We start from the raw sequence: 27,403 nt of genomic DNA on the forward strand, positions 1-27,403 counted from the left end.
GTATGCATGTTTAAATCATGAATGCCATGAGCAATATATATAAACAAGTTCGTCACAAAATCAGTGAACATTAAAATAGCAAGTTTGCTTATGAAAATCAATGAGCATGGCATAGTTAAAATATTTCAGTTAAGCATCATGAAAATTGCCACCGAGGTAGATTAGAAAACTCATTAACAACCACTCTAGGGAGTGTAATACATACAATTTTGAATGCTTCAAAATAGAGTACAAAATCTCATCATGTTTCAAAGGCTTGTTTCCCCTTTTGTAAATAGCTTAATAGTTTTGATATGCCCACAAAAGCAACATGTATAAAACGAGCTTAATAATCATTCCTAATCACTAACAGCTCATGCAACCCAATTGCAATCCAAATATAAACAAGGGAACTCAATGTAATTGAATAATATTAAACAGTGGGCATATCTAACATATTTAAGATATCATATTCACCATTCAATAAATACTTTAAAAAGGAATTGCCACTCATCTCCTGTGGTGGGAATTCTCACCAATTACTAATCCACCTCCTTAACTTAAGCTTGATTTGACTAAGGACTTAGCAAGCTCAAATTTTCATCACCACCCGAGCCTTTGAAGGCTCTATGCTCGACCAACGTGCCAATCTCCCATGCCTTCACCAAGTATTGTTTAGCAACCAAGGCACTAATTCAACCAATCTCCTAGTCATTAAGAATTCACATTTACTTGGTATATTTTCTAAGACTATCCACTTGTACATGTGACCAGCAGTTAAAATGGCAATCTAATTTCAAATTCCAATTTATTTCCTTAGCTTCCAACTTCACCAATCAGCCTTTCGAACTAAACCACGGTTTGGTAACATTTTCAGCAACTTGTTTCTTTCTCTTCTAATCCCTTACAGCAAGGCATATTTAATTAATTGAACAAGCTCATTTTCATTTTTTTTAATAAACCGTAGCTAATTTGGGTGAGCAATTATCCATTAGTTTCTAGCAGCTTAACTCATCCAAATTCTTGATTTTCAACACTACTTCACCCACATCTCCAAATCTGCCACAATGAGTTCAAAGGCTATAAATTTCTTACACTTAAATCTTTAAAGCTTAACTCATAATTTCCTTAACTACACAGCAAATTCCCAGCTCCTAACTTCCATTTGTGGCTCCTTGATCCCTTCAAAATAAGCAGGTAGCCACGGGTTGCAAGGAACCAAGAAGAATCTCTAACATATATAGTTACTTATACATGCATCACCTTTAAAACCAACTTGGAAGAATTCCATGGGAGCCCTCGAGTTCACTCAAATAATAAGGATATTGGAAGCTTGGATGGCTATGCTTTTGGTATCTTTAGCTCTCTTTGGAATGTAGGAATGATAGAAAAAGACTTGAGAGAATTTCTTTGGAGCTCTCAGGTTTTCTAGGAAAGCATGGGGCAAAATGTCTAAGCTCCAAAGAATGGGCGATTCCCCAAACTTAGTTCCTTTCAATCCAATCCTCTCTTCTTCTTCTTCTTCTTTTTTTGCATTATTTTCTTTGCATAGGAGGACAACATTGCTTTGTCTGCCCCTCCTCATTGGTGTAATTTTGTTCCTTTCATTTCTTCTTCCTTTGGTTGTTGCATGGGTGGTCAACTGTGTTGACTGCCCATTTAATCCTTAACCTCTTTTACATAGATTAATTGCCAATAAGTTCTCCAATTTTTTTTTTTCACATGGGGCCACATGTTTCCCCCACTTGCATGCAACAATGATTACATGCAATTGTTGTCCTTGCATGCATTATAAGGCCATATAGTGGCTGGTCATGTTACCTTCATGTGGCATAGTTTCCTTAGTTTTTGTATTTTAATTACTTATCACACTAGTCATTATATAGTATATGAATTACATTCCACACATGTAAATTTTTCTATGATAAAAATTCTTCAATCCATGAATATCTCACTCCCCCACTTTGAACGAACTTACCTCTTTAAAATTATCTTTTAATATTTTATTTATTTATTGAACCTCCACCATTATTTTAATATTGGATCATTATTAAAATATTATTTTCATTTCACACATTCTCCTTCAACGTCCTATGCTTTCCAACATCATCCACGATCACAATTCTTTTCAAATTTCTAATATTGTTTTTTTTTAGTTACAATATTGAATTTGGACTATTTTGGGTTTGAGTCATTTCATTTTATGTTTTTGAATTTTTTTTTCAATGAATTCATATCAGATTGAATTCGACTTTGGTTCATCATTAAGAAAATAACATTGTTATAAAGCATTGCAATTTCCCATATTTTCCAAAACAAATTAACTAATAGAACACAAAAAATTTTCAATAGTGGCGAATTGCTCATCTATAACTTATTTAGTTAGTCATAAAGGCTAGAAGACACATATTTCGTTAATTGATTGATATGTTAATTCGTGTACAAAGGCATAATATTTGTAATTTCCGAATTGATGTATGTAATACATAAGTTAGTGCTACCCAAGTCTTAAACGACGTCGCATTAATTGTGTAAACAAATTCTTTTATTTTAATTTTTTTTCATGTTATTAATCATTGGTAAGCAGTCATGTCAACGTTAGACCAACTTATTCCTTATAAAAGGCATTGGGGCTAGCCCCTTTACTTGGTCTACAATTCATAATTCTTTCATATGTAATTACATTGCGCAGATCGGTTAAATTGGTAAGAGTCATGGGTTTCACTTGTCCCTGGTTGGCATTCTCTTTGGTTTCTCCTGCCATTGCTAGTCCTCGCTTCTGCTGGTGATTATGGTATCTGAATATGGTTATCATGGAATACCAGCTGACAGCCACTAGGAGAATATAAGCCTTATTGTGGTTCAAAGCCACAAGAAGAAAAGCCCAGTTATGGTGAAAAGCCTGGTTATGACAGGAAACCAGAAGGAGAAGAAAAGCCTAATTATCTCACAAAACAATACATTTAGAAACAAGAACCCAAAGCCAGAAGAAAAGCCTGGTTATGACATGAAGCCAGAAGGAGAAGAAAAGCTTAATTATGAAACAAAACAGTATAATTACAAGCCAAAGCCAGAAGAAAAGGAAAAGTTTCTCTCGATTGGTATTGAAGGGCGTTATATATGAAAATCAGGTCCCCAAGTATATATTATCCAATTCAAGGTAATGTCTCTTTGAACATTGTTACTTTCTTTAATTGAAGGTCTGAGTCCTCTGATTCAATTCCATTCATATTTTACTAAAAATTTTCTCAATTTCCATCCGCAGGGGCTTGAGCAGAGGTAACACGTCAAGCTGCGGGTGAGATTGGGGTTGAGAAAACTCTATCTATTTGCAGCGTAGCAACTGATGCAAAGGGTTACTTGTTTGCAACGCTGTCTTGTACATAAGTCTTGGAAGCTTAAAGACAGCAAAGCTTTTCTTGAAAGCTCTCCATTGGAAACCTGTAATGTTCCTCAACAAATTAAGAGACTACCGGTGCTTCTCTTTCTGCCTATCGTGTTCTCAATGAAAAGCATACGAAATTGAGTTCCGTGGGACCTTTCTTCTTCGTGTTTAATTACTACTTCTATCATGGATGTGCTCTAAAGATATAGACCTTATAAAAGCTTTTGGAATTTTTGTTTAATGGAGGCTTAATTAGTAGGGTTGTTCTAATGTAATGGTGAGGAATTGGATTTGGAAGCAATGGGATCTCTCGCCCTGTCTCAATGCCATTGTTATAAATGTTGTATCTAATTCTAAAATAACCATAATTCTACAAGACCCTAATATTAATTCATAAGAACAAAAACATCACTAATTTAGGATCAAATAAAATTTTTTTAATTAAGTAAAACTTAGTCATCAAGAACAAGACTTGATATAAGGTAATGAATGAAAATTTCTTAAAAATCCAAGTAAAACCAATTAATTGGAGTCGCAGAATATACCAAGTAAAAGTAAAAAGGATCGAAATTATCTGACTGAACTGAAACGAATTCTATAAAGATTATCTCCCAAAGTATAAGGATCTAGTGTCTACTCCCCTATTCTAGTTATATTGGATTGTCAATTGTCATACAACCGTAAACCATTCCACTATCCAAAAGCACCCTTTGTGCTGCCTTTCAACAAAACTGCTCATCAGGAGTTTTGTTCAGATCAAATAAATACTCCTTACCCTTTATCTCCTCCATTCCTTCCACTACATTCTTCTTCAAATCTACCAAAGCCTCTCCAAATAGTTTAATCTCTTGCAAATTCTGTTTCCCATCATCGATCTTCTGAACATCAACCGGTTGTCTCCTCCAAAACCCATCTTCCATAACCCCTTTTCCACGCTCTTTCTCCTCATCATCCATCGTATCATTATCATCTTGTCCATCATATTTGATGGACAGATACTGATGGATAACAGCATCAGCGTTATCAGAAGTATAAACCCTTCCTTGCTCTGAAATTATGATGACGCCGATTTCGTCCCCAGTCAGCATCGAGAGCTGGGCAGCTTTCTTTAGTAAACCCTTCTTACGTTTGGAAAAAGCTACCCAACGTCGGCGTTGGTTCTCAATTTTTTTGATCTCAATCCTTCTACGGCCGCTGCCTTTTCTATTTAGTCTGCTCTTACTTGTACTTCCTGCATCCATGGCTAATTCTGATCGATAAAGATGAAACAATCTAAAAAAACCAGAGAGAAAATTCTCAATTTGCTAGTCAAGAAAAAGATTTTAGGGTTTAAACGTGTATTATATAGTGATGTAAACAAGGTTAAAAGGTTTGATTATGTTAGGACTGACATTGCTGATAAGGAAACAGTATTTCAATCGGGCTAACTACTAAATAAAATTCTTGAATTATATTAAAAAATTAATTAAATTTTTATATTTTTATTAAATTTAATTAAATTATTAATTTTTTATCTTTAATCGAATAAGTTTTTTTCATTAATAATTGATTAACATCCTTCAATCAATCATACAATTGGCATTTTTATATCATGTGCTTTGATATGTGACATGTTGATCACGTGTTGATATGTCGTTTTAATGACATGATAATAAAACTTGTCACGTAAAACTTGTGTGTTTACCTTTTTATTATTCCGTCAAATGTTCAAAAATAATTACAAAAAGATTGAAAAAAGAATTTTAAAAAAATTAAAACAAAAAAATCAATCATATAAAATTAAAGAAAATAAAAAGATAATTAAAGTCTTCCATTATGTATTGAGGTGATTGAAAACAAAAATATGCAATTAACACTCATGCTAAACCACCTTTGTCTTTAAAAGTTTAGAGCTTTAACTTCTTAAAATACTCAGATGATAGAATTTTAAATTCCAAAACATAGTTAATGAATTCTAATCGATCAAAAGAGAAAACTTATGAATTTGGGAATTGTTCAATGAAAGTTAATAAACAATTATTTAAAAAGATTTATTTGATTAAAATAAATTTTAAAGATTTAATTAAATGTGATAAACATATAAAAGCTTAATTAATTTTTTAAATATAACTTAGTAACTTATTTAGGTACTTAATCTTTCATTTAAATAAGATTGTGGTTACTTTTCTAAAAATAATTAAGAATCATTTCTAGCCAACATGTCAGATAATTTAAGATCAACCTATCATTTTTAAGATAATAATAATAATAATAATAATGAAGAAGTAATTAAAGCTTAGTCTATTGCCGATATCTTTGGTTAAATTATGCAATTAGTAACTTTTATCAAAATGTTGAATTCAGTAACGTAAAATAATTTATAAAAATTGAGTCATTATACTTTTTTAAAATTAAAAACGGCAATCCAATATTTTTTTAAATTTTTTATCATCTATTTTGATATAACGTTTGATTGAGTTGATATGATAATTATTTGTTAATGTGACATTGAATCTTATGACATTGTAATAATAATATGACAATTCACAAATGATACAATATTGGTGTCGATATTACGTATCTAAGTGCTGACATAGATTTTGTAAGTGTGGATATCAAATTATCCAATGTGAACTAATAGTTTTAAATAGGATTAAAAAAATAAATAAAAATATAAATAAGTTTGTAAAATTTAAAGAAAAAGTATTGTGAGACAGAAAAAAATTAAATTTCTATATTCTATAATTTAAAATAGTGAAAAGAGTGTTATGAAATAGGTAAAAATTGCCATGTTATGATAAATCATAATATTCAATGTCATATCAACAATAAAATATTATATCAGTATAAATAATAAAAAAATATTAATATTTATTAATAATTAGTTGAAAATCGTTAATTTTTTAAAAAGTATACCACTTAATTTTTACAAATTATTATACATATATTAAATTTATCAATTTATCAAAATAAAGGGATTAATTAAATAATTTAATTGTTATTTTTTTTTATTATCTTGAGGACAATCTATATTTTAGTAATCTTAAAAGTCTAGTAAAATTAGTAAACCTATTATTTCTACTCCTATAAAGGAGATGGGTAGAGCCCCTTTTAAGCTGAAATTGAACTTATATATACACCAATAGCATCAAATCAGGGTTTATACTCTTAACAGACTATGGGGAAGCAACAAAAATCGGGCAAAGCAGGCACCTCCAAACGTCGTGGGAATTTGTTCAAGAAAGCAGCTGAGCTTTCAACCTTATGCGGGGCACGAGTCGCCATAGTTACCATCTCCGATGAGGGGAAAGTAACCACGTTTCCTGATTCGGACACCGTTATCCAAAGTTATCTCGCCGGAAAAGTGTCCTCGAGATCAGCTTCCGGCGGTAATGCATTGAGGGATTCGCGTAGAAAAGGGTGCAAGGAAGGAGGAACGAAGCAAGGCGTCGAGGAGGGTGCGGGCGAGACGAGACAAGGCAAGGAAAAAGTTTGCGACGTGGCGGCAGAGGAAGGTGGTGGATTAATGTTGAAGGATCTAAATGAAGCTTGGGATGAGCAATGTGATTGAATTTATTGTTAACTTAGTTAGGAAGAATTAGGAATCTGATTAAAGTGCATATAGTTGAGAAATTGGTCCCTAGGAGATTAACAACTTCATGTTTGAATCTTGGGAGTTATGATTAGGAGCGTGCTACCTCTTATATAAGAGTAGCTCAAAAATTATTATTATTATTATATATAAACTTGGAATTGTTTATCTGTGAATTTTCTTAATTCTTTGTGATAGATTATAATAAAAAGGTTTATTAATTTGCTTTCCTTCAAAGACACTTCCAGTGGACTCAAGGTTGCAAGTGAAACCCCAATGATGATGATGATGAGGATAATTACGAGGACTTGGCAGCATGCAGACAGTTAAGCCTTACTGCTGCTTTGTGCAGCAGAGGATGTCCGCACTTGGCAGCAGCAGCCTTGCTTGCTGTATTCTGTAGCATGCCCAAATTTGGCAGCAGTCATTCAAGGCCTGTCGCTGCCTTGTGCAGCAGCTTGAGAATGACTGTTAAGGCAGCATTTGGTAGAATGAGCAATGAGCTTAAACCTAAGAGAGCAGCCACTAAAAACGTCACTACCCTAATACGCCTTGAAATAAACATATATAATTACCCATTATTTACCTGAAATCCTATTGCAATACTAGCGAAATTCTTGTCTGGAAACGTCCTACTCAAGAAGTCTACAAACATGGCGAATTGAGACTGCAACTGCAATCTACTTGCTCTCTCTTGTTCCTAGTTAACTCTCCCAGTTATCAATTAAGCAAGCATTGACTGCACGGCAGCATTCTCTTGAGATCCAAATTTCAAGGAATTAGTAGCAGAACGACTAGATGGAGTCGAACTCATCCCTAAGCCAACAAATTACTCGACCAGGACATTCTTTCTCCTCGACCTTGGTGAAGATTAGGTATTCCAAGTGACCGGTGTCATCTTCAGATCCCTTACTTGATTGAGATCACCCAACTATAACTCCCTTTCCTTTTCCTATGGAAAAATTGCAACCATGTGATGAAATGTCCAAAAATTTTTCACAAAGAGAGAGAGAGCCATGTTGTTCTTCACATTCATTATTTTGTGAATGCCTGTCAAATATCTCAACGCGAATTAGCAGAAATCTAATTTTAATAGTAGTATTACTAAAGGCTAAATGTTCAAATTAGAGCTAAATGTTTGAATACTTTTTCTAATTAAGGGCCGAACAGTTTCAATTGTAACAATTAAAAATCAAATGTTTTTTATTCCATGCAATTGAAGACTAAGTTGACAAGTGGATAAAAGATATATCACATGCGACAGAAAATCGCCTGAGCTAATGACATGGCAATTGCCTTAACATATTTTAAAATTTAGTTATTACACATCATATTGAAAATAATTGTTGTAGATCATGTTGAAAATTTAATTGTTATACTTTTATGTTGAAATATGTAATTGTTATATTCTTATGTTGAAATATGTAATTGTTACATGTTATGTTAAAAATTTAATTGTTGCACGTCATGTTGAAAAATGTAATTATTATACATTATGATGAAAAAAATGTTACATGTTATGTCATTATTTGAATCATTTTAATTTGACAAAAAATATTTTATGATAAAATTACCCTTTCGTATCTTATACAACAAGTAAACATCCATGTCATGTACATGCCTTACACGCGTCAAACATCTCTTACCTTATCCGTTAATTATAAAGAATAAAAAACATTTGGCTTTTGATTGTTACAATTGAAATATTTGCTCCTCCTCAATTGACAAAAACTCAAAAATTTGGACCCCAAATTAAACATTTAGTCTATTATTAAATGTATCTTCAACTTCTCGGTAAGCAAGAAAGTAAGCAAAGAAAATCTTTTCAAAAGAAAATTTTTCTAAAATTGAAATAAATTGAAGAAAAAAAAGGAAGAAATTATATGTATCTTACAATATTTCAGGCGACACAACTTTCTTCTTCAATGTTGTAAGTTTAGTTATTTTAATTAATTATTATTTCGTTTTCTATCATTTGTATTTATTTTGAGTCAAGTATAAAATCATATAAATAAAATATAATAATACAGAGTTAAAGGGGAGAAAAGAGAGAGGATGGAAGACTTGAAATGGCGAAGAAGAATTGAGACATCCAGGGAGGAAACGGCGTTGGAATGAGTGAAAGACAGCTGTTTGAGGTCATCTAAAACAAGCCATAAATCTGCAGATTTTAGACCTTTTCCGATTACTTGATGTAAAACGCCGGTGAAGAACGACATTTTACCGTTGTACTACAGTTGAGGAGTGACGAACAAGAAGGAATGAGGAATTTAGTTAGTCAACGCTCGCCTCAGGTACATGCACAGCTTTGCATTTGGCTTTGCTATTCCTACAACTCTCCTGATTATCCCTCGCATTGCCTTTTGTTAAGAACCCACCCCCTGGCCTGGCCTTTCTTCCATAGTAAAATTTCCCTTTAAATGGAAAGAAACAATCACAGAATATCCATTCAAATTTTGGAAGAGATAACGAATGGAAGTCGAGCCAATATTTGGCTACGTGTGGAAACTCAGGCAGGGGAGGGCTTCATAAAAAAGCACTGGATTTGCGTTCGTAAGAAAACCACCGAGCCTCAGCCCAGCTATTACGAAGAGCACTTCGGTCCTTACCACGACCACAACCATAAGAACACCCAGCCTCAAGGACAGACCTAAATCCTTTGGCAATTGCATCAGTAAAACAATCAACCATCTTGAAATAAATCACAAAGACAGACATATGAAGGTCAAAAATATAACTTTAGCACAACCAATGTCGATTGGAATACATAATCAACACATAAAAATGTAACACCACAGAACAATTCTCGAGTCATTATAAAAAAACATCTAAAAAGGACCTTACATGATAAAATGGGTGACCGCACCCAAGAAGCAACTACTACCAAAATATAAAGAGAGAAAACAAAACTAAATTGCAGCAGAAATTTTGCCGCACAAACGTACCCTCTCCATTATTCTCTAGCTTACAGCTTGTCCTCGAATTCGGAAAGTGGGGTCATCTGCTCCTTCAAACCCTTCCTCTTACGGATATCAGCAACAAGAGTTGCTGCCTGGGTCCCTGGTTCCATTGGATCTGATGACATCATATCCCAGTGATCAAACACACATTGTGGGAATGCCTGTCCTGATGTTGCAGCCCTCAGAGTGCTAGAGAATCCAAAAGACTCAATGACAGGAAGGTATGCCTTGATGTTGTAAAGTGGCGTACCAGGCCTCTGCATCTCCTCAAAGACATGTCCTCGCTTCTGGTTAAGAACACTGTAAATACCACCAAGTGCCTGCTCAGGCGCTTGGATCTCCACCAAGTAAACAGGCTCAAGAAGCCTTGGCTTGGCTGTTAGCTGAGAAGCGTAGAAAACCCTCCTAGCAGTTGGAATGATCTGACCACCACCTCTATGGATTGCATCAGCATGGAGAACCACATCACAGACTTCAAAGCAGATACCTCTCATGTTCTCTTCAGCCAATGCTCCTTCCTTTGATGCCCACTGGAACCCAGCAACAACAGAATCCTTAATTTCATTAAGGTACTGAACTCCTTTACACATATCAACAACCATGTTTGGACCAAGGGTCTCAGGGCCAAAACACCAAATCTTCTTAGCAAGATCCTTGTCCCACCCATACTCCTCAGACAATATCTTAGAACGAACCTTAGGATCATCTCTAGGACCAATTCGTCCATCATCTATGGCCTCAGCTAGCCCTTCCTCCAGAGGTCGAGCTTCCATGTACAGACGGTTGTGCTTGTTAGGAGACTTGCTCATCACAGTCCTGCAAGACCTCTCAAGGACAGTCTCACGGAATGACACAACAGGGTCTGATTTAATGATCTCAGCACCACCCATAAAATCTTCTTGCAAATCCTTGAGACAGATCTCAAGGTGGAGTTCTCCAGCACCAGCAACAATATGTTCTCCAGATTCTTCAATGGTACAGACAACCATAGGATCAGACTTTGCCAAACGCTTCAGCCCTTCAACAAGTTTCGGAAGATCAGATGCGACCTTGCACTGAACAGCAACACGAACAACAGGAGAGACAGAGAACTTCATGGCACGAATTGGGTGGGCATCAACTTCCTTCTCATTAGTCAAAGTAGCATTCTTGGTAATAAACTGATCCAAACCAACCATAGCAACTGTGTTACCACAAGGCACATCCTCCACAGTTTCCTGCTTCTTTCCCATCCAAATAACAGTTCTCTGTACACTCTTAACATACAAGTCTTTCTTCTCACCAGGGACATAGTTGGGACCCATGATCCTGACCTTCAAACCAGTTGAGACTCTGCCAGAGAAGACACGACCAAAAGCAAAGAACCTTCCCTTATCAGAGGCAGGAATCATCTTTGAAACATAAAGCATAAGAGGACCATCGGGATCACAGTTCCTAATAGCATTGGCATACATATCATCAAGAGGACCCTCATACAAGTTCTCAACACGATACTTCTGAGCCTTGCCAGGAGAGGGAAGGTGAAAGATCATCATTTCCAGGAGAGCATTGCTTGCAGGAAGCCAAGTTTGCATTACACGCTTCATTAGGGCCTTGCCCATCAAGTCCTTCTCTTCAGCCTTCATGGTGACACCAAGTTTTTGCAACATGGGCCAGAGCTTATCCTTCTGGTCATTCATACAAGTGTTGATGATCTGCTTGATGGGTTCATAACAAAATTGAACAAATCCACGCTTGCAGGTAGGAGAGCCAGTGTTCTTGCTGGTCCACTTCTTAGTAGCTGGATCAAAAAAGTTCTCACCCCAAAGTCTTTCCATCATTTTCGACTCATCAACTCCAAATTTTGAGGCATACATCTTAGCAAAGTTGGTCAGTGTAAAAGCCCAACCATGCAAACCAGCAGAGAAGGCAACTGTTCCTTTCTCAGGGTAGACTTGAACATCACCAAGAAGAGGATCTTCATAGGTAGCCATGATGACATTAGCATTTTCAATCACTCTCTGGAATGTCTGGTAAGCCTCCTCACCATCAACCTGAAGCTCAAGGAAGCACCTGTCCATCTTGTTAACAGTCAAGACCGGCCTGATCCTTTCACCAAGGGCTTGACGGAGGACAGTCTCTGTTTGCACACAGACACCTTCAACACAGTCAACAACCACAAGGGCACCATCGGTAATACGAAGAGCAGCTGTGACCTCGGATGAAAAGTCAACGTGCCCAGGGGAATCAATAAGATTGATGAGGTACTCATTCCCTTGCCTCTCTCCTTTGTAGTTCTTCAAAGTTTCCTCACTCATTTCATAGTACAGAGAGATACCAGTTGACTTAATTGTGATACCACGCTCAGCCTCGTCCTGACGGGTATCTGTCATCCGAACATCACCAGCAACTTCTTGTGCAATAATTCCAGCAGCAGCGACAAGAGAATCAGTAAGAGTTGATTTCCCTGCATATCAGAAAACAATCAGAACTAACACTGACAAAATCTACGCTTTAATACAGCAATATAACTTCTACTAACGATTATTGAAAAGCAAAGATCTGTCACAGTAATAAACAAAACAGGCTCTGAATTTGCAACTAAACAAAACTAACATCAATTAAATCCAGACTACATGTTCATATTACCATCTTTTCAAACATTTGACACAAGTTAAACAATGAAGCAATTTCATAGAAACATGACGAACTGAAAAAAATTGGCAATCATTGTCACAGTTGAAATTTACTCAACAACTTTTATCTTCTACATCAGATGAAATAATAACAGCTATGAAACAAAAAAAGGCATACCGTGATCAACATGGGCAATAACAGACATATTACGGATGTTGTGTTTATAGTCCATAATACGACGGAGCTCATCAGCTGTAAACTTCACCTGTAATATATCAAAACATAGGTCAAATCAAGAACAGTCATAGAAAAAACTTAAACAAAAACACACAAAAAGAGACAGATTAATATATTCATTCAACTCACCATCTTGACTTGTCTTTAAAATACACCCCAACTATAAATAAGAATCAAAACCTGCCAACAGAAACAAGTTCTTAAACTTCCAAATAGAATGCACAGCAACATATAAACACGCCTAATATCAAAAAGCCAGAAATCATCCGCCAAAACAAATGAAATTTTCGAGATCTGAAATCAAATTAGCCACAATTGTGTGTAGATATTCCATATTCCATAATCAATATCCAGATTATTATAAAAATAAATAAATAACAGCAATGATTTGAATCATATTCATCTATAAAATGGAAGAAACAAAAATGGAATGAAAACAGGACCTAAGATTAGAACAAGTAATGGAAAAAAGGATCTAAATCAGGACAGATCTTAACAGAGTAGAAAAGGCAAAGGAGAAGAGCTTACCAGTGAGAGAGAGAGAGGAGGCGGCGAGAGAAAGAGATTAAGATTTTGATGACCCTCCCTCGAATGAGAGGCACGCAAAGGAGGATATGCCTTATTTATACCCGCTGAGATGCCAAAGGCGGTGCGTTTGAGAGTGGGAGTGTGAGGGGCATCAGCTAGGGTTTTTCCTTGTTTATTTTTTGGGCTTGGGCTCCGGCTCTTGGGCTTTAGACCTGGTTTCTAAAAATATCTTTTGGACTTTGAAAACTTTCCTTTTGGATATTTTCCAATTTCAAGGTGGTTGAATTGCCCTTTTTATATAGCAGCATTCATGAATTAAAGATCTTGCACGCCAAGTCTCAAACTTATTGATGCAATATTATTATTTAGGTCGGATTTGATAACTTTATTATAATCTTAGTTCATGAAATTTAAATATTTATCTAAATATATTAAATTTTATTTTAAACACAATATTAAAACTCATGATGAGTCTTAAGCTCTCTAATTTCCAATTTGATAGACATGTCTTTTTAATATAAGTGAGAGATGAATTTTAAGTTTATAAGTACCAATCTTTTTTCATTTAATAAATATATCTTTTGAGTTAAAAATGTATATGCGTAATAATCGCGCATCTCATGATAACCAAATTTCACATTTCACTTCTTCAAATTTATTCCTATAGATAGGTAATATATATATATATATATATATGAATAATTTCAGTGAATTAAACAAAGGTGAACTTATGATAACAAATAGACATTACCCTTTTAATAATTTAACCTTGTTAGAGAGTTCATGACTTTTATCTTTATCTGATATAAAGTCCACAAGGTTTGCTTTCTTTGATGAAGCCACCACCAGTCCAGATGAATGCTCATAATACTTTGAAAACATATAGCATAAAATTGTTCAAACACAATGGTTTGAATCCACAAGAGAATAGAATAATTTCCATCTTGTAACTTTAACTTCCATTGCGAAACCCAATTCCAGCATCCAAATGGTTTTCCAAGTTTCAACCAACTCAGAATCCCAGCTAAGCAAATATCCTTCATTTCTGAAGCATAACAAGAACAAACAAAATAAAAACCTTGTACCACTTAATAAACATAGGCTTCTTACAGGATCAATCTTCCAGGGGGCTACTTGGCCTTCTTAAGGATGTTGGAAGTTCGAAACTTTGCATCGTACCTAATAAACTCCACAATATGCAGGTAAGGAGAATAGTGGTGGCATGACATAAAGCATTGGCATCAATGAATCCTTGCAATGGAGAGGAATCATAGATCTCTAGAAGCTTGGCGAGGCCACCTCCAAGAAACCCCACCCACCACATCCACCGAGAAGGATGGCAAGTCTTAGCAGCCCAAATCACCCAAATGAGAGGTTGAGCAGCCCCAATGACAACCCAACCTTTCATATTTCACACTGTATAACGTTTGATCTCATGTCATTGGAACCAGTAATCCAAGAAAATTATGGGCAGAAACCATTTAGAGAAGGATGTCCAGTCAATATGAATATGCACACAGGATCAACATTAATGCACTACTTAATAGAAAAATGCTTGTCCAAACCAGCAAATAAATTCTACTGAATATAACATTGACTAATATTTTGAAGCCATATCAAGGTTTGAAGGTAAAATCTCAAAAAAATCACGGATATTGTTGACCAGAGCCAGCCCAATAAATCTGAAGGGGTAATAGTGGGATAGGGTGGAGAGGTGAACTGAAAGATGCTTACTAACAGCGGAAAACAACACTCCAGATCCACGAGTTTATCAACAAGAGCTCATATGCGTGCCACATACTTGCAGACTTATAGTAGGCCTTCTTATCTTGTTTTAGAGGTAATTACAGTAAAAAAGGAGTAAAAAAGGATCAAAAAAGACAGCCAACCATGAAAATGAATTGCTAGGTTGAGTGCAGAAAACGTGAAAGAAGTAGGTTCCTGAGCAGATTAACGGGCCACATCAAAATTAATACTGCAGATAACTATGACAAATTTCCAAATTAACCAGAAACACACTTCATTGAGGTTTAATGCATTAAAAAGACAACTGAATCCCATAAACCTGTGTGAAGGGCCATTTACCATAATTCTTTACAGGTTCATCACCAAGTGCTTCTCCTTTTTCTCCATCAATTGTACCGGCAATCACTTTGGCAATTCCATTGTTTCCAAGTAAAGTGGTTCTTCCATATACAAAGGATCATCAATGGCAAGCCCATCAGAAAAACTTGCATAGTGGAAAGCATCTTCACCCAACATAACCAGCTTTTTCACATTGTGCCATAAAAGCTGTAAAATTCAAAACATTACAGTAGTAAACTACTTAATAAATGTCAAACTCTAATCAACCCGTACACAAAAGACAAAATACTTGAAAGTCCACACCCACCTTCACCTTAACCACCACTTAATCAACATTTCCTTTACATTCTGCTCACTAGACAAAACTTAATCAACAGGAAAGCACCAGATTGAAGTACCAAACAGATTACGGAAAGCAAAGCTACTCTAGTAATCAAATAAATTCATTTGGATTCCATCCAGCAGACAAATTGATCACTACTAGGCTAGAACTACTGAACAGATTGCAGAATCCAAAGTGACCCTATTAAAGAATGATGTTGACATATCTTACAAATAGCATTGACATGTCCTGAAGAAAACATCCCAACAATTAGAACTTAAGATTTTCTATTAAAAGGTATTTGTTCCAAATCTTGAGCAAGGGGCGAAGCTTATAAAAATAAAGAGAGTTACTTCATATTGTAAAATCCAAGATCCAATAAGCTTTCACGTGTACCTAGCAAAAGGCACCAATAGGAATCCATAAGCATACGGTAAGCTGTAAAATGCAAATCAGGCCTGTTATACAGTTGATTTACAGCTCCAGAGAAAACATATTGAACAACAACAAATCCAGAAACCAAAGTCTTAACAATGATTCCAACATTTTTAAATCTATTATTTCCAAATACAAAAGCTGGGGCAAAAGAGAATCACTGAAGGTAAAATATCAAGCAATCATCTTTTCTTGAAACCATACTTCTTACGTTCATAGAACAAGTCTGTTTTGGCACTCCCCAGATTGACGATTTTGGGACAACCATCCCGATCTTTCTCCAGCTGTGTACACTCTTTGCAGTAGTATGCATCAGATATCCCCAGTCCTCCGCAGACAACACACCTCCCCTGAAATGACCCATAGTTGCATTCATCACAAACCCGCACAAGCGTGCAAGGACGCACTAAAGAATCACAGATTACACACTTTCCATCACATTTCTCACAAAGTCGTCCAATTGCAATACCTGGTTGTTTCCGGCACATGATCAAATCAGGATGGTGCTTGGCCATGCTTTAATCAACACACTGCGCTATTCCTGCAACTCTAAATATCCAATAAGTTGTCAGTTGTTAGGACTTGTCAACTGCCTATTAACAGAGCAAATATAATCAAGAGTTGGAGTCTGCTAAAGATGAAAGAATTAGCTTCGTTTAGATGTTGCTTTGAGAATACAAGTATGTTCTTTTCTATGATTTTATTATTTTTTCTAACAAAAAATAGCATCAATCTGTATCAGACGATAATCAGAAAAATCATCCACAAAAATCTCGTTAAAAAGAAAAAACAGAGACAGAAAGTAATCGGAGAGAAAGGGAAAAGATAGAGCCAACCTGAAAGAGGGAAGCGCCGATGCAGAGACAGGTTGTTTACTTGGTTTTCCGCTCTTCTACAGGGGCTGGCCGCAACTTTGGACTTCTATTCATTTCTTTCTTTCAAAAAGCAAAGATATATATATATATATATATTGCATCCACTAATTAATTTTTTTTTAATTTAATTTCAAAAAGGTCAAAAAGTCTTTTATAAAAAAATAAGTCAAAAAATAACAGCTAAATAAAATATTTGATATGCCCTCTTTTCTTAATAATTTTTTTCTCCTTCATTTTGGTTAGCTTTTGAGACCAGGAATAGCTATTTTCCAAAATCATGGAATTTTCATGACCCAATCATACAAAATTTAGCTCAACATCCGTATGAAATGAATACCCAATCATTCATAGTATCATAAATTCCAAAGTAAAGAAGTATATCAAGGAATCCTATGAAGGCATTTTGTCATTACTCCATAGATATACCTGTTCTTGGCCATGTTCAAACAAAACAAAGAATGAACAAATAAGAAAAACAATCCATTCTCTGCGGATTGGCAAATGTTTGAAATCATTATATAGGCATGACACTGGTAGATGTTTCAGTAAGATGAAATATTAAGTGGAGGCTGAAACATATTAGGGGTTGAATTGTTTGGAAGCTTCATTTTATGCACAACATTTTCACGTGAACTAGTTTCTCAATAACCCTTTTTCACTATTATTAATGGAGCCGCAAATTTCATGTAACAACCTGTGAAGAATTCATACTGTTAAATGAACTGATCTCATTTCTACCACTAAGCGTAACAAACTTATCATTAAACATCAACATAGGACATTTATCTACCAATCTTGTACCATCATAAGCTTCTTTAAGGAAAACTGTGCTCCTCGCACCTTTATTTGTAATGTAAAAGATACCATGATGCTTTATCAAACAGAGCACTAATTTAGACGGTAACAGATACTCTGAATGAAATGCATCCAATTGTGTAGATGTCATCCGCTTCTCCATAGTCAAACTGAGGAGTTCATGAAGCACAGCCACCACCCTTTTCCGAGCTTTCGGATCTGCAACATCAAATCTCCTTGCATTCAAGTATGGAGAAGGGAATTCCATTTTCTGCCACCTCTGAAGCTCCTCAAGATAACTCTTGTTCGGTCTAAAACCAGCAGCAAAACACATCTTAAACGCAAATGGACCTAGATAGTTACCATCTTTCATGATCCTAACCCTCTTTAGACCCCCACCTGATGCCAACACCCCTTCACGTGCGAATCTCTCCTCACGAGCAGTTATTGCCAGCGAAGAATCCCAGTTCTCCAAGTTAAGATAAGCTCTACCATTGACATCTTTGATTGAAAAATATTCAGGATACTTCAAAATCAATGACTTCTTAAAATCCTTAGGCAAGCCAAGTTCACTTCCGATGAATTCAACCTTTTCCAATGGCACCCTACAATCAATTGACAGCATTAACAACTTCCTCAGATTCTTGACCAAAATGGGTTCCATTAAAATCCTTGCTTCACTCTCTTCACTTGCAATCTTTTTGGCTTTTCGAGTGAGCGTAACAAAAGGGAGTTGTTTTCCACTACAACCACCACCATGGAAAATTGAAGGGTACTTCTCAATGACGGACATGAAGTTCCATTTTGCCACAAACCCAACTTCCTTTTCAAGGTCGCGCAGAAGGAGGCATTGTTGGTTTTGGGATTGGATAACGGACTTCAATTGCAGAATTAAAGATGGTTTCTTTTGCAAGTCCATGACTTTGTCAAGTTGATAGTCTCTGTGGTATATTTTCTTCTTTGGCCTCTTTCCTCCGGTTGATATTTGCCTCACTGAAACAAACATAGAATCAGGCCTTTTACATGAAATTGTTGAAGACGACAACCTTAATATGGATCTTGTTTTCATTCTCAAGTAATATAAAAAGACACTGCTTTCTTGAGACAAATCCTCGAACAGTTGGTGTACACAGTCCAAAACCAATATAATTAAGGAACACGCTGGGAAAGACAAAACAAAACCCAAACACGAGAAACAAATTTACATTGACATGCTCATTGTGGGATTGGAGTTTCTGTTGGAAATCATAATGGGGTTTTCTGTTGTAGAAGAAGAATCATTTTATTCAATGCTTTCAAGTCAAACCGGAGGTTAAACCAGGTAACGAGTAACTAAAGTCATGACTCAACCGGCTGTTATTAGTTCTAAAATACATCAATATGTTGTCACGTGTGCTCATGAGATTTCTATTTTTTTATTTTTTTTCTCAGTATTAATATGAATAAAAAATAAATTTAATTATAAATATATAAATATTGTAAAGATTTTATCAACATAATGTGAGTTGGTATATGTTTTGATTTTTTTTTATATGTTTTGATTTTTTTTTTGGTTAAGCATCAATTTTATTATTTTGAGGAGAGAAGGAGTTCGAACCTTACTCTTTAAATAAGAAGACCATGCACAAACTAATGAATCAAATACTCAGATGTCGATAATCTTTATAATACTTAATATATATATATATATTTGTTAATAATTTATAATTTAAATATTAATATAGTTATTTTATTTAATTTTAAAATATTAATATTTTACTTATAATTTAAACATTAACATTTTCAAAAATATTAATATTTTATTTATAATTTAAATAATCATAATTTTACTTTAATTTATAAATTTCAAATATTACACTTCAATAATATATAATTATAATTATAATTATAATATTTTTTCTTTTCCTTTCTTCTACATTGGTATGTCGTTGAAGATGTGACCAAATCTAGATATTAGGGAGCAAAATTAACACTTCCTACGACTAGATCTCACTGAAAAATGTCAAATTCGATGTTGTCTCAATTGGATTTGGTCAAGGAGCTTCATATTCAGCCTTAGAGCTACAATCGTTGTTGTAGTCGCCCTTTTATAGTGGGTTGAGGAAATTTAGAGAAAAATGAGAAGAAAAGTAAATATTTATGTCTAAGTTGAAAATTTTTAAAATGAGTAAGGGCATTTTAGTCTAAAAATTTATAGACTTTAGAATGAAATAAGGTAACATTTGGTATGAAGTAAGTAGGAGCATATTCTTTATAATGTGTTTAATTAAATTACATTGTAATGTTTATTTTGCAATAGACCATTGTAATATAAGATTACCATACAATCATATTACAACTAAATGATGTGATGTGATTACAGTTCAAAACTAATGCAATTACATTATATTATACTTTGTAATATTCTTAAAAATATTTTTACCCTTCAACTTTATTATCTTGTTAAAAATATTTTGTAATATTATAATTAAAATAAAAGATATTAATATAAAATATATAATATAAGAATAAAAAATTAAAATAAAATATAATATAAGAAATTAAAATTTATATAACATAGGTAAAAGAAATTAAAATAAAATATATAATATAAAAAATTATATTAAAGAAATGAAAATAAAATATATAAGATTACAATAAGGAATAAAAAAATATATATGACATTAAAATATATTTAAGAGATGGTATCATATAAAAATTAACAATAAAACATATAAGTATACTAAACTTACATTTTAATAAAATAGGGATAATTTTGAAAATTAATATTACATTCTCAGCAAAGTACTTGTTAACCAAACGCTGCAATATTATCTTCTCAACATTTTAATCAATATTTTGCTTGTATACTAAACAGTGCAATGTTATTTTCCCTGCAATTATATTGCTTGCAATCACATTGCATTGTAAAGTACCGAATGCCACCTAAGTGAAAGTATGCAATTAGTCTCTATATTTTGTCAAAGTGTTGGATTTAATCATGTATAGTAATTTGTAAAAATTGAGTTTTTGTAGTTTTTGAAATTGACAATATCAATCCAATTATTAATAATATTAAATTTTTTTATTATTTATACTAATATAATATTTGATTGTATTAATGTGACATTGAATTTGATAATATTACATCTAAGATGATGCAATAATTATATCCCTAAACAATAATTAAGGCATCATTACTGGGTATCATATCATCAAATTCAATGTATGTCATTAAATTCAGTACCACGTCAATACTGTCAAATATTATATCAATATAAATAACAGAAAAAATTTAATACCGTTAATGATTAGATTGACATTATCAATTTTGAAAAGTATAAAAATTTAATTTTTATAAATTACTATGTAATAATTAAATCCATCATTTTAATAGAATATATGGACTAATTGTATAATTTTACTAATGGAATAGAATTGACCCATTCTTTTAGTTTATTGGGGTCGCAGTCCAATTTTACAATAATGATGAGCAACCTCCCTTCTCATCTAAAGAAAATTTGAGGTAAAAGACCGAATATGAATTAAATGTGCAAATATTATTTGAATTCAAAAATTGAAAAATACAAATATATGCGTTTATATTTGATACAATATATTATCAATAAATCAAATATTGTCATCTTATTAATAAATAAATTTAAAAGATAAACTTTAAAAATATTTTTATACATTCATATAATTATAATTTAAAAATATTTATTTAAAAAAATTAATTTTTATTTTTACATGTTTACAAGATGACATTTTATAATTAAAATGATAATACATAAATATTGTAAACTACAAATTGAAAACATAGCAACCATCAAACACTCTCAGATTGATAGCATAAGGTACAACATCAAGGTACTTAAAAGAGCTTAGCCTTTAACCAAGGTGTCTTATTCAGTGAATTCATACCTTGCAAGCCATTCAAATTTAGCATAAGTCACTATGCAAAATTAGAATTAAAATATATATCATGGACAAAATCTTGTTCATATACTGATGACCAAAGGGCAAAGGCCTTCAAGAGTTGGTGCATTGGTTTGCAAATGCTCTTAATTGTTTGAATTTTGCATGGCAATGGTAACTAAGAGTTGCTATAATCAACTGCTTTTCCAATCAAGCCAAAGATTAACCGTAAGAGAGTTCTTCAAAGCATCATTACAAACAAAATATGCCCACTTACAGTAATGTTGGATACACTAAATGAAGGACATTACTATTTCCCATTCAACTTGCTCTTGCTACAGATATGCTAGGTTTGAAGCAGCCAATCCAAAAACAAAGAGGAAAATAAAAAGGACAAACGATGTTGATAGTAATTGGAGAGAAATGTAATCTTTTTTTGCAATTATTTTTTGAAATTACATAATGTTTGATAGAACAACACTAATTCTTATTAAAACTGAATAAAGGATAATACAACAAATGAGACTGCTAACATCAAGTGCCAACACAATACCAATTCAAAGTCCATGCTCAAATGCGGATTATATACAGAATCAACATGAGAAGACACTGAATCGTCCATGACAACTAAATTCAAATACTACTCAGTGGCCAATCCACAGTCTAAGATAATCCTCAAAAAGATTTTGTGTAAAGGACTTCACTCTCCTTCATTCAAAATGGGGACAATAAGCGGTTTCATTTGCGCAAGATATACAATTGCCCACCTATCAAAGCAAAAGAATTAACATTACAAACCAGAAAGACAATGAAATAAGATATGTTTACTTATTAAATAAGAGATCTACATAAAAGTGACTACAAAGATTAATGTCCTTCGAATCACTGGATAAAGATGCATACCCATGCAGTGAATGCAGGACACTGTGAGTATCGATAGTATACAAGCATTCAAGATGGAGACGAGTATATTCTTAAACAAAGAATGTTTGGTTATCAAATCCGAGAGCGCCAAAGGCAGAAGAGTAAACATATTTAGTGTTCTTTTAAATGATAAATTAAAAACTTTATCACGATAACCTATGAATCCAACTTATTCCAAATCAATATTTCTACAATTATAGCAACCATCAAACTCTCACAAATTGGTCGCATAAGGTATAACAGATCAAGGTACTTAAAGAGCTCAACCTTTAACAAGGTGTCCTATCAGTGAATTCATAGCTTAAAAACCTAATGAACAAGCTAAACAAGACATTTCATTCAGAGTTTTATGACAATTCTTTATAAACACCTTAAAATTAGGCTTTTGCAAAGCCATTCAAATTTAGCATAAGGCACTATGCAAAATTAGAATTAAAATATATACCATGAAGAAAAAAAAAAAATTTCATTGCAGAATGTGAGGAAGAAAAAGCACTGGCATTACAACATTCATCTTAACCAAAATTTTGGAATGACAACATGGCCAAATAAAGTACAATATAAATAATCATAATGCTTTTAAGATTTCATATTGATACTTACTTTATGAACAGCATGTATTTTAAAAATCGAGCTACTACTGAATGAAAAGATGTAAAGCAAGCATATAACTTACATCATCCAACAACAGACTGTTGCTGTAATGACTAATGTTAAGTGGAACCTGCATAAGAAGACAAGGAAAATGGTTTTCCAATGAGAACAAGGAAAATCAAAAGAGGCATTACACTTATTGGCAAAAGTTAATCAAATATAAGAAAGTTTCCTAGTCTCCAGATGACAAACCAGGCCATAGTATATCAAAGCATAGTACTACATAATGAAAATCCCAGCAGATCAGTTAAGCTAAATTATTGGTCTGTTACCAACGCAATGAGAGGTTATAAGATTCATTCCAGTTCACAGCAAGCAACCCCCACACAAAGAATTCAGCACTGGTTCACAACGCCAACTATTCTATCTAACAGCCCTACTTACCATACCAAATTATACCAAATTAAAGCATATTTCATTTTTGCATACCAATCAAACACCTTTAAACTTGATTGAGAAAATATTAAACCAAGATTGTGAAAAGGCTACGATTTTTAGCATATGTACTTTAAAATCCCAAAAATCTTACTAAAAAGAGCAAATAAAATTCTAAAAAAAAAAGAAGAAAAATCCTTAATAGGGCACTTACAGATTAGCAGAGGGACCTCTGTTACAGCAGATTCTGGTACAAAGCGATGCAATTATCCCAATCACGGCAAAAATTAGGGTCGTTACCAAAAAACCCATATTCCAGATCTCAATTTTACACAAAATTTCCTGCAAAAAAAAAAAAACAAAATTAAAGTTTTTTTTTTGAAAACTTTGATTTGGTGCTTCGCAAAAACCAAAAACAAATTTTGGGATCAGATATAATTCCCCTTACCTTCCGTTTAGTTTCTGAGAAAATGCAAGAAAATAACAAAAAGTGTGATCTTAGTTCGGATTTAAAAGCTTCGTTTCATTGAGGTTTTAGTTATTAGTTTCGGATCTAGGGATGGCAACAGCTATATAAATATCTATATTCCGTAATCAATACCCAGAAATATAAAAAGAACTAAATAACTACAATGATTTATTTAAAACTGAATCATATTATGTATACCAAGTAAGAAAGAAAAATGAAATGAAAACAGGATTTAAGATTAAAACAAGAAATGTAAAAGGATCTACATGGGGGCGGATCTTACTGAAGATGAAAGCGAAAGGCGCAGAGCTTACCCAAGCTAGAGAGAGAGCGGGGCAGCGAGAGAAAGAAAGAGATGAAGATTTTGGGAACTCTCTCTCGAATAAGGCAGGCCAAGCGCGATATGTCCTCTTTGTATTTTGATGACACGCCGAAGGCAGTGCGTTTGAGAGCCTGAGCGTGAGCTCCCGTTTTCCTTTTTGGGCTTGGGCTCCCTCTTTTGGGCTTTGTTCTAGGCATTGATTATATATATATAAAAACTTAATCGGATCTTAAAAGATATTTTAAAAAATTAAATAATATTTTTTAAAAAAATTTAAAATTATTCATATAAGTTGTAAAGATATGAGTTTTACCCAGATCATATATGTGAGTAATTTATATTTGACTCGTATGCAATGCATGGGTCATGTTCTAACATAGTTAATTTCTTTTTTTTTTTTTACTTTTTCCTTCTTTCCATTTCACATCAAATCTAATTATAAATATATTGTAAAAGAGAAAATTTTGAAAAAAAAAAATAATTATCCTATGTGAATAACTGAACTAAATGCCACATGTCTTTTTATTTATTAATGAATAAATTAAAAATATAAGTGATTAATTATTTTTTATGGATTAATTAAGCCAAGAAAACCGCTTGATTTTGTCCATGACTTAGAATAGGAAATATAATTTTTTATTTAGTTCCTAATTTTATTTTTTGTGTATTTCAATTCATAATTGTTTGGTTCCTACATGCCAAAAGGGAATACGTATGACTTCCTTTTTATTTGAAAAAGAAAAAAAAACTCATCTTTATAATTTGTTGCCATGACAAAACATTGTTAGACCAATTATATAAGAAGCAAAATACAATAAATATTTCAGTACACCCATCATTTTATTAATCAAAGAGACATAATTGTTACAATACTGAAATATTTCAATAAACTATTTTTATAGCTTGTATATATTAAATTTTTATCTTTTAAAAAAATTTATTAATGTTAATCTAATCATTATCACTACTAAGTTTTTTTGATTAAAATTTCTAACATGACATTGATCATATTGATTAAGGTGTTGACAAGCAATGATGTGCAATTTTTAAAACATTGGTCCACCTGTTAACTTGTTCAACACCATGTCAATATGATCAATAACTTGATAATTATAACAGTTGGATTGATTAATAAATTTTAGTAATACAGAGGTTTAATTTATACGAATTCTAATATATAAACTTAATATAACATTTTAAAAGAATACGAGAACTACGTTAAGATCTTGTCACGTAGTGCAACAAAGAAAAGAAAATGATTTTAAAAAGTCTCATTCCTCGTTTTCTTAATATTATAAAATATAAAAAACAACATTAATTAATATAACATGAATTGACCAAGATATCATGCATAAGCACATTGTTTCGAAAAAACATTTAATTAATGATATTGCATGATTTTAAAAGCCAGCTCAATTTGGCCTTCTCATGATCCATCACCCAACAAAACTTTCTTCAACACTTGGTATACATACATTACTTCAAGATGACTAGCAATTGGCTAAACAGTACCATGAGAACTAGAAGGAACAAATTACATAAACTGTATTTTTAAAACTGCAAGGAGTGCATATATGCATGGCAGGACCAGCCACAAAAATGCTCGTAAATAAATGCATGATAACAAAGCGAGTAAAATGTTCAAGCATAATGGGTTAAATTTACAAAAGAATTGAATTACTCCCCTGTTACAACTTCAATATTGGTTTCTGAATCCAATTCCGACAAAATAGGTCTTCCAAGTTTCAACCAACAAGGAATCCCAACTAAGCAATCTCCATTTCTGCTCATAAGAAGAACAATAACAAGAAAAGAAATAAAAAATATGAAAACCTTCTGCCAATTAATACGACAGAGTGGTCAAGGTGCTAGAAGACGATGATGGTTTACAAGTCAGTCTTACAAGGAGCTACTTAGCCTTCTTAAGGAGGACAGATGTTCGAAGCTTGGCATCGTCCCTAATGAAACTCCACCATATGTAGGTAAGTGGAATAGTTGTGGCATGCCATAAAGCATGGGCATCAAAGAATCCTTCATAAGGAGGGAAATCATAAATCTCTAGAAGCATAGCTAGGCCACCTCCAAAGACCACCACCCACAACTTCCAGCGAGAAGGATGGTGCTTCATACCAGCCCAAATTGCCCATATGAGAAGTTGAGCAACCCCCATGACTACACATACTTTCATGTTCCACCCTGTACAATGTTTCACATCATGTCATTGTAGACAGTAATGCAAGAAATTTATGTATTGAAATCTCTAAGGGCATGATGTTCTCTCAATAAATATTATGCAACCAGGATCAGGATTAAAGCACTGGTTGAAAGAAAAGTGCTCGTCCAATTTTGTATTTCAAATGAGACATGTGACAATACAAACTGTCCACATAAGCGGAGTATCTTTTGTGAGATAAATAATTAACTAAAAACATATTGGAGTAAACTAACCCCCTGATAAAATGCTGAAAGTAGAAACTACCAAAGAACGGAGATGTTACCATAGTCAAGGGAATAGAAGTTGAGGAACAATATATGGGTAGTTGTAAAGGCGAGCAATGGAGCAGCAACCATGACTCTGGCAGCCTCGTCTCTCACGTTGAAACTTCTAAGTATGGCCAGAAGAAGAGAGTACCCGAGCAGTGCCACAGCAGATGAGTAGTCTAACTTTTCTGTCAAATCCACATCACTGTGGTTCAAGTAAACACGATAGAGTCAGAAATCAGACCTTAATGTGCATGTACATACAGTCACAAAGAGAGAGAGAGAGAGAGTTCCAAAGCGCGTGTGATTTGTGAGTGGGCCAACTTATCCAAATATTGGCCACTCTAGACAAAGCATCAATAAAAATGCAAAATGCCCACACGTGCACCAATTAACACACAGAATGCATGCACCTGAACATATAAAGGTTCAATGACATCAGTACAATAAAAAGAATCTACAGCCGCTAGACATAATTACAAAATATGTTACT

The 27,403-nt window shown here is 33.6% G+C and overlaps 5 protein-coding genes and 1 pseudogene across 22 annotated transcripts in view; all 6 read right to left on the reverse strand.

Moving 5' to 3' along the window:
• Positions 1–4,086: 4,086 nt before the first annotated feature.
• On the reverse strand, positions 4,087–4,605 carry LOC110419633 (MADS-box transcription factor ANR1-like). The gene has a single exon (XM_021432726.1). It carries the CDS (start codon positions 4,603–4,605, stop codon positions 4,087–4,089), a length of 519 nt encoding a protein of 172 aa, XP_021288401.1.
• A 5,049-nt stretch (positions 4,606–9,654) lies between these two features.
• On the reverse strand, positions 9,655–13,381 carry LOC110419183 (elongation factor 2). Its single transcript, XM_021432114.2, has 4 exons — positions 13,277–13,381; positions 12,878–12,928; positions 12,689–12,776; positions 9,655–12,341 (listed from the first exon to the last, which is right to left on the reverse strand). The coding sequence occupies exons 2-4, from the start codon at positions 12,878–12,880 to the stop codon at positions 9,901–9,903; spliced, it is 2,532 nt and encodes an 843-aa protein (XP_021287789.1). The 5' UTR covers positions 12,881–12,928; positions 13,277–13,381; the 3' UTR covers positions 9,655–9,900.
• An 831-nt stretch (positions 13,382–14,212) lies between these two features.
• LOC110419304 (PHD finger-like domain-containing protein 5A pseudogene) lies at positions 14,213–17,099 on the reverse strand (annotated as a pseudogene). Its single transcript, XR_016351419.1, has 2 exons — positions 16,955–17,099; positions 14,213–16,667 (listed from the first exon to the last, which is right to left on the reverse strand). The product of XR_016351419.1 is annotated as a PHD finger-like domain-containing protein 5A pseudogene (transcript).
• Positions 14,213–19,304, reverse strand: LOC110419303 (protein WHAT'S THIS FACTOR 1 homolog, chloroplastic-like). 9 transcript variants are annotated; one of them, XM_089784141.1, is made up of 5 exons: positions 16,955–19,304; positions 16,588–16,667; positions 16,323–16,468; positions 15,669–16,079; positions 14,213–15,568 (listed from the first exon to the last, which is right to left on the reverse strand). In XM_089784141.1, exon 1 carries the CDS (start codon positions 18,855–18,857, stop codon positions 17,676–17,678), a length of 1,182 nt encoding a protein of 393 aa, XP_089640267.1. In that variant the 5' UTR covers positions 18,858–19,304; the 3' UTR covers positions 14,213–15,568; positions 15,669–16,079; positions 16,323–16,468; positions 16,588–16,667; positions 16,955–17,675. The 9 variants fall into 9 exon arrangements, with proteins under 9 accessions (XP_089640267.1, XP_089640271.1, XP_089640272.1 ...); XM_089784145.1 differs by having other exon boundaries at positions 14,213–14,692; positions 15,362–16,079; XM_089784146.1 differs by having other exon boundaries at positions 14,213–16,079; positions 16,588–16,659.
• Positions 19,305–22,088: 2,784 nt separating this feature from the next.
• LOC110420018 (ATPase, V0 complex, subunit E) lies at positions 22,089–24,573 on the reverse strand. Of its 2 annotated transcripts, none has more exons than XM_021433171.1 (4): positions 24,422–24,573; positions 23,853–23,980; positions 23,286–23,333; positions 22,089–22,452 (listed from the first exon to the last, which is right to left on the reverse strand). In XM_021433171.1, the coding sequence occupies exons 2-4, from the start codon at positions 23,948–23,950 to the stop codon at positions 22,386–22,388; spliced, it is 213 nt and encodes a 70-aa protein (XP_021288846.1). In that variant the 5' UTR covers positions 23,951–23,980; positions 24,422–24,573; the 3' UTR covers positions 22,089–22,385. The 2 variants fall into 2 exon arrangements, with proteins under 2 accessions (XP_021288846.1, XP_021288845.1); XM_021433170.2 differs by having other exon boundaries at positions 24,391–24,542.
• A 1,423-nt stretch (positions 24,574–25,996) lies between these two features.
• Positions 25,997–27,403, reverse strand: part of LOC110420017 (Per1-like family protein) — a 9,779-nt gene continuing 8,372 nt past the window's right edge. For 7 of the 8 annotated variants that reach the window (XM_021433165.2, XM_021433167.2, XM_021433161.2 and 4 more), the window contains 2 exons: positions 26,928–27,115; positions 25,997–26,625 (listed from right to left, as the gene is read on the reverse strand). In XM_021433165.2, the coding sequence (XP_021288840.1) occupies positions 26,339–26,625; positions 26,928–27,115 (475 nt within the window). In that variant the 3' untranslated portion in view covers positions 25,997–26,338. The remainder of the gene's footprint in view (positions 26,626–26,927; positions 27,116–27,403) is intronic. The other variant, XM_021433169.2, reaches the window with a different exon arrangement.

The sequence above is a fragment of the Theobroma umbraticum genome, unplaced genomic scaffold (assembly GCF_002168275.2).
Source record: "Theobroma umbraticum cultivar Fairchild unplaced genomic scaffold, ASM216827v3 scaffold_67.0, whole genome shotgun sequence".
Lineage (NCBI taxonomy): Eukaryota > Viridiplantae > Streptophyta > Magnoliopsida > Malvales > Malvaceae > Theobroma > Theobroma umbraticum.

Excerpts from the sequence above, each read along its gene's own strand:
- LOC110419633 (XM_021432726.1), bottom strand. The coding sequence starts at position 4,605 with ATGGATGCAGGAAGTACAAGTAAGAGCAGACTAAATAGAAAAGGCAGC.
- LOC110419183 (XM_021432114.2), bottom strand. Across the intron at positions 12,342-12,688 it reads TATTGCCCATGTTGATCACG|GGAAATCAACTCTTACTGAT; the intron begins GTATGCCTTTTT and ends TCTGATATGCAG.
- LOC110419303 (XM_089784146.1), bottom strand. The coding sequence starts at position 18,857 with ATGAAAACAAGATCCATATTAAGGTTGTCGTCTTCAACAATTTCATGT.
- LOC110420018 (XM_021433171.1), bottom strand. The coding sequence starts at position 23,950 with ATGGGTTTTTTGGTAACGACCCTAATTTTTGCCGTGATTGGGATAATT. Across the intron at positions 23,334-23,852 it reads AGAGGTCCCTCTGCTAATCT|GTTCCACTTAACATTAGTCA; the intron begins GTAAGTGCCCTA and ends CTTCTTATGCAG. Across the intron at positions 22,453-23,285 it reads ACAGTCTGTTGTTGGATGAT|GTGGGCAATTGTATATCTTG; the intron begins GTAAGTTATATG and ends TTGCTTTGATAG.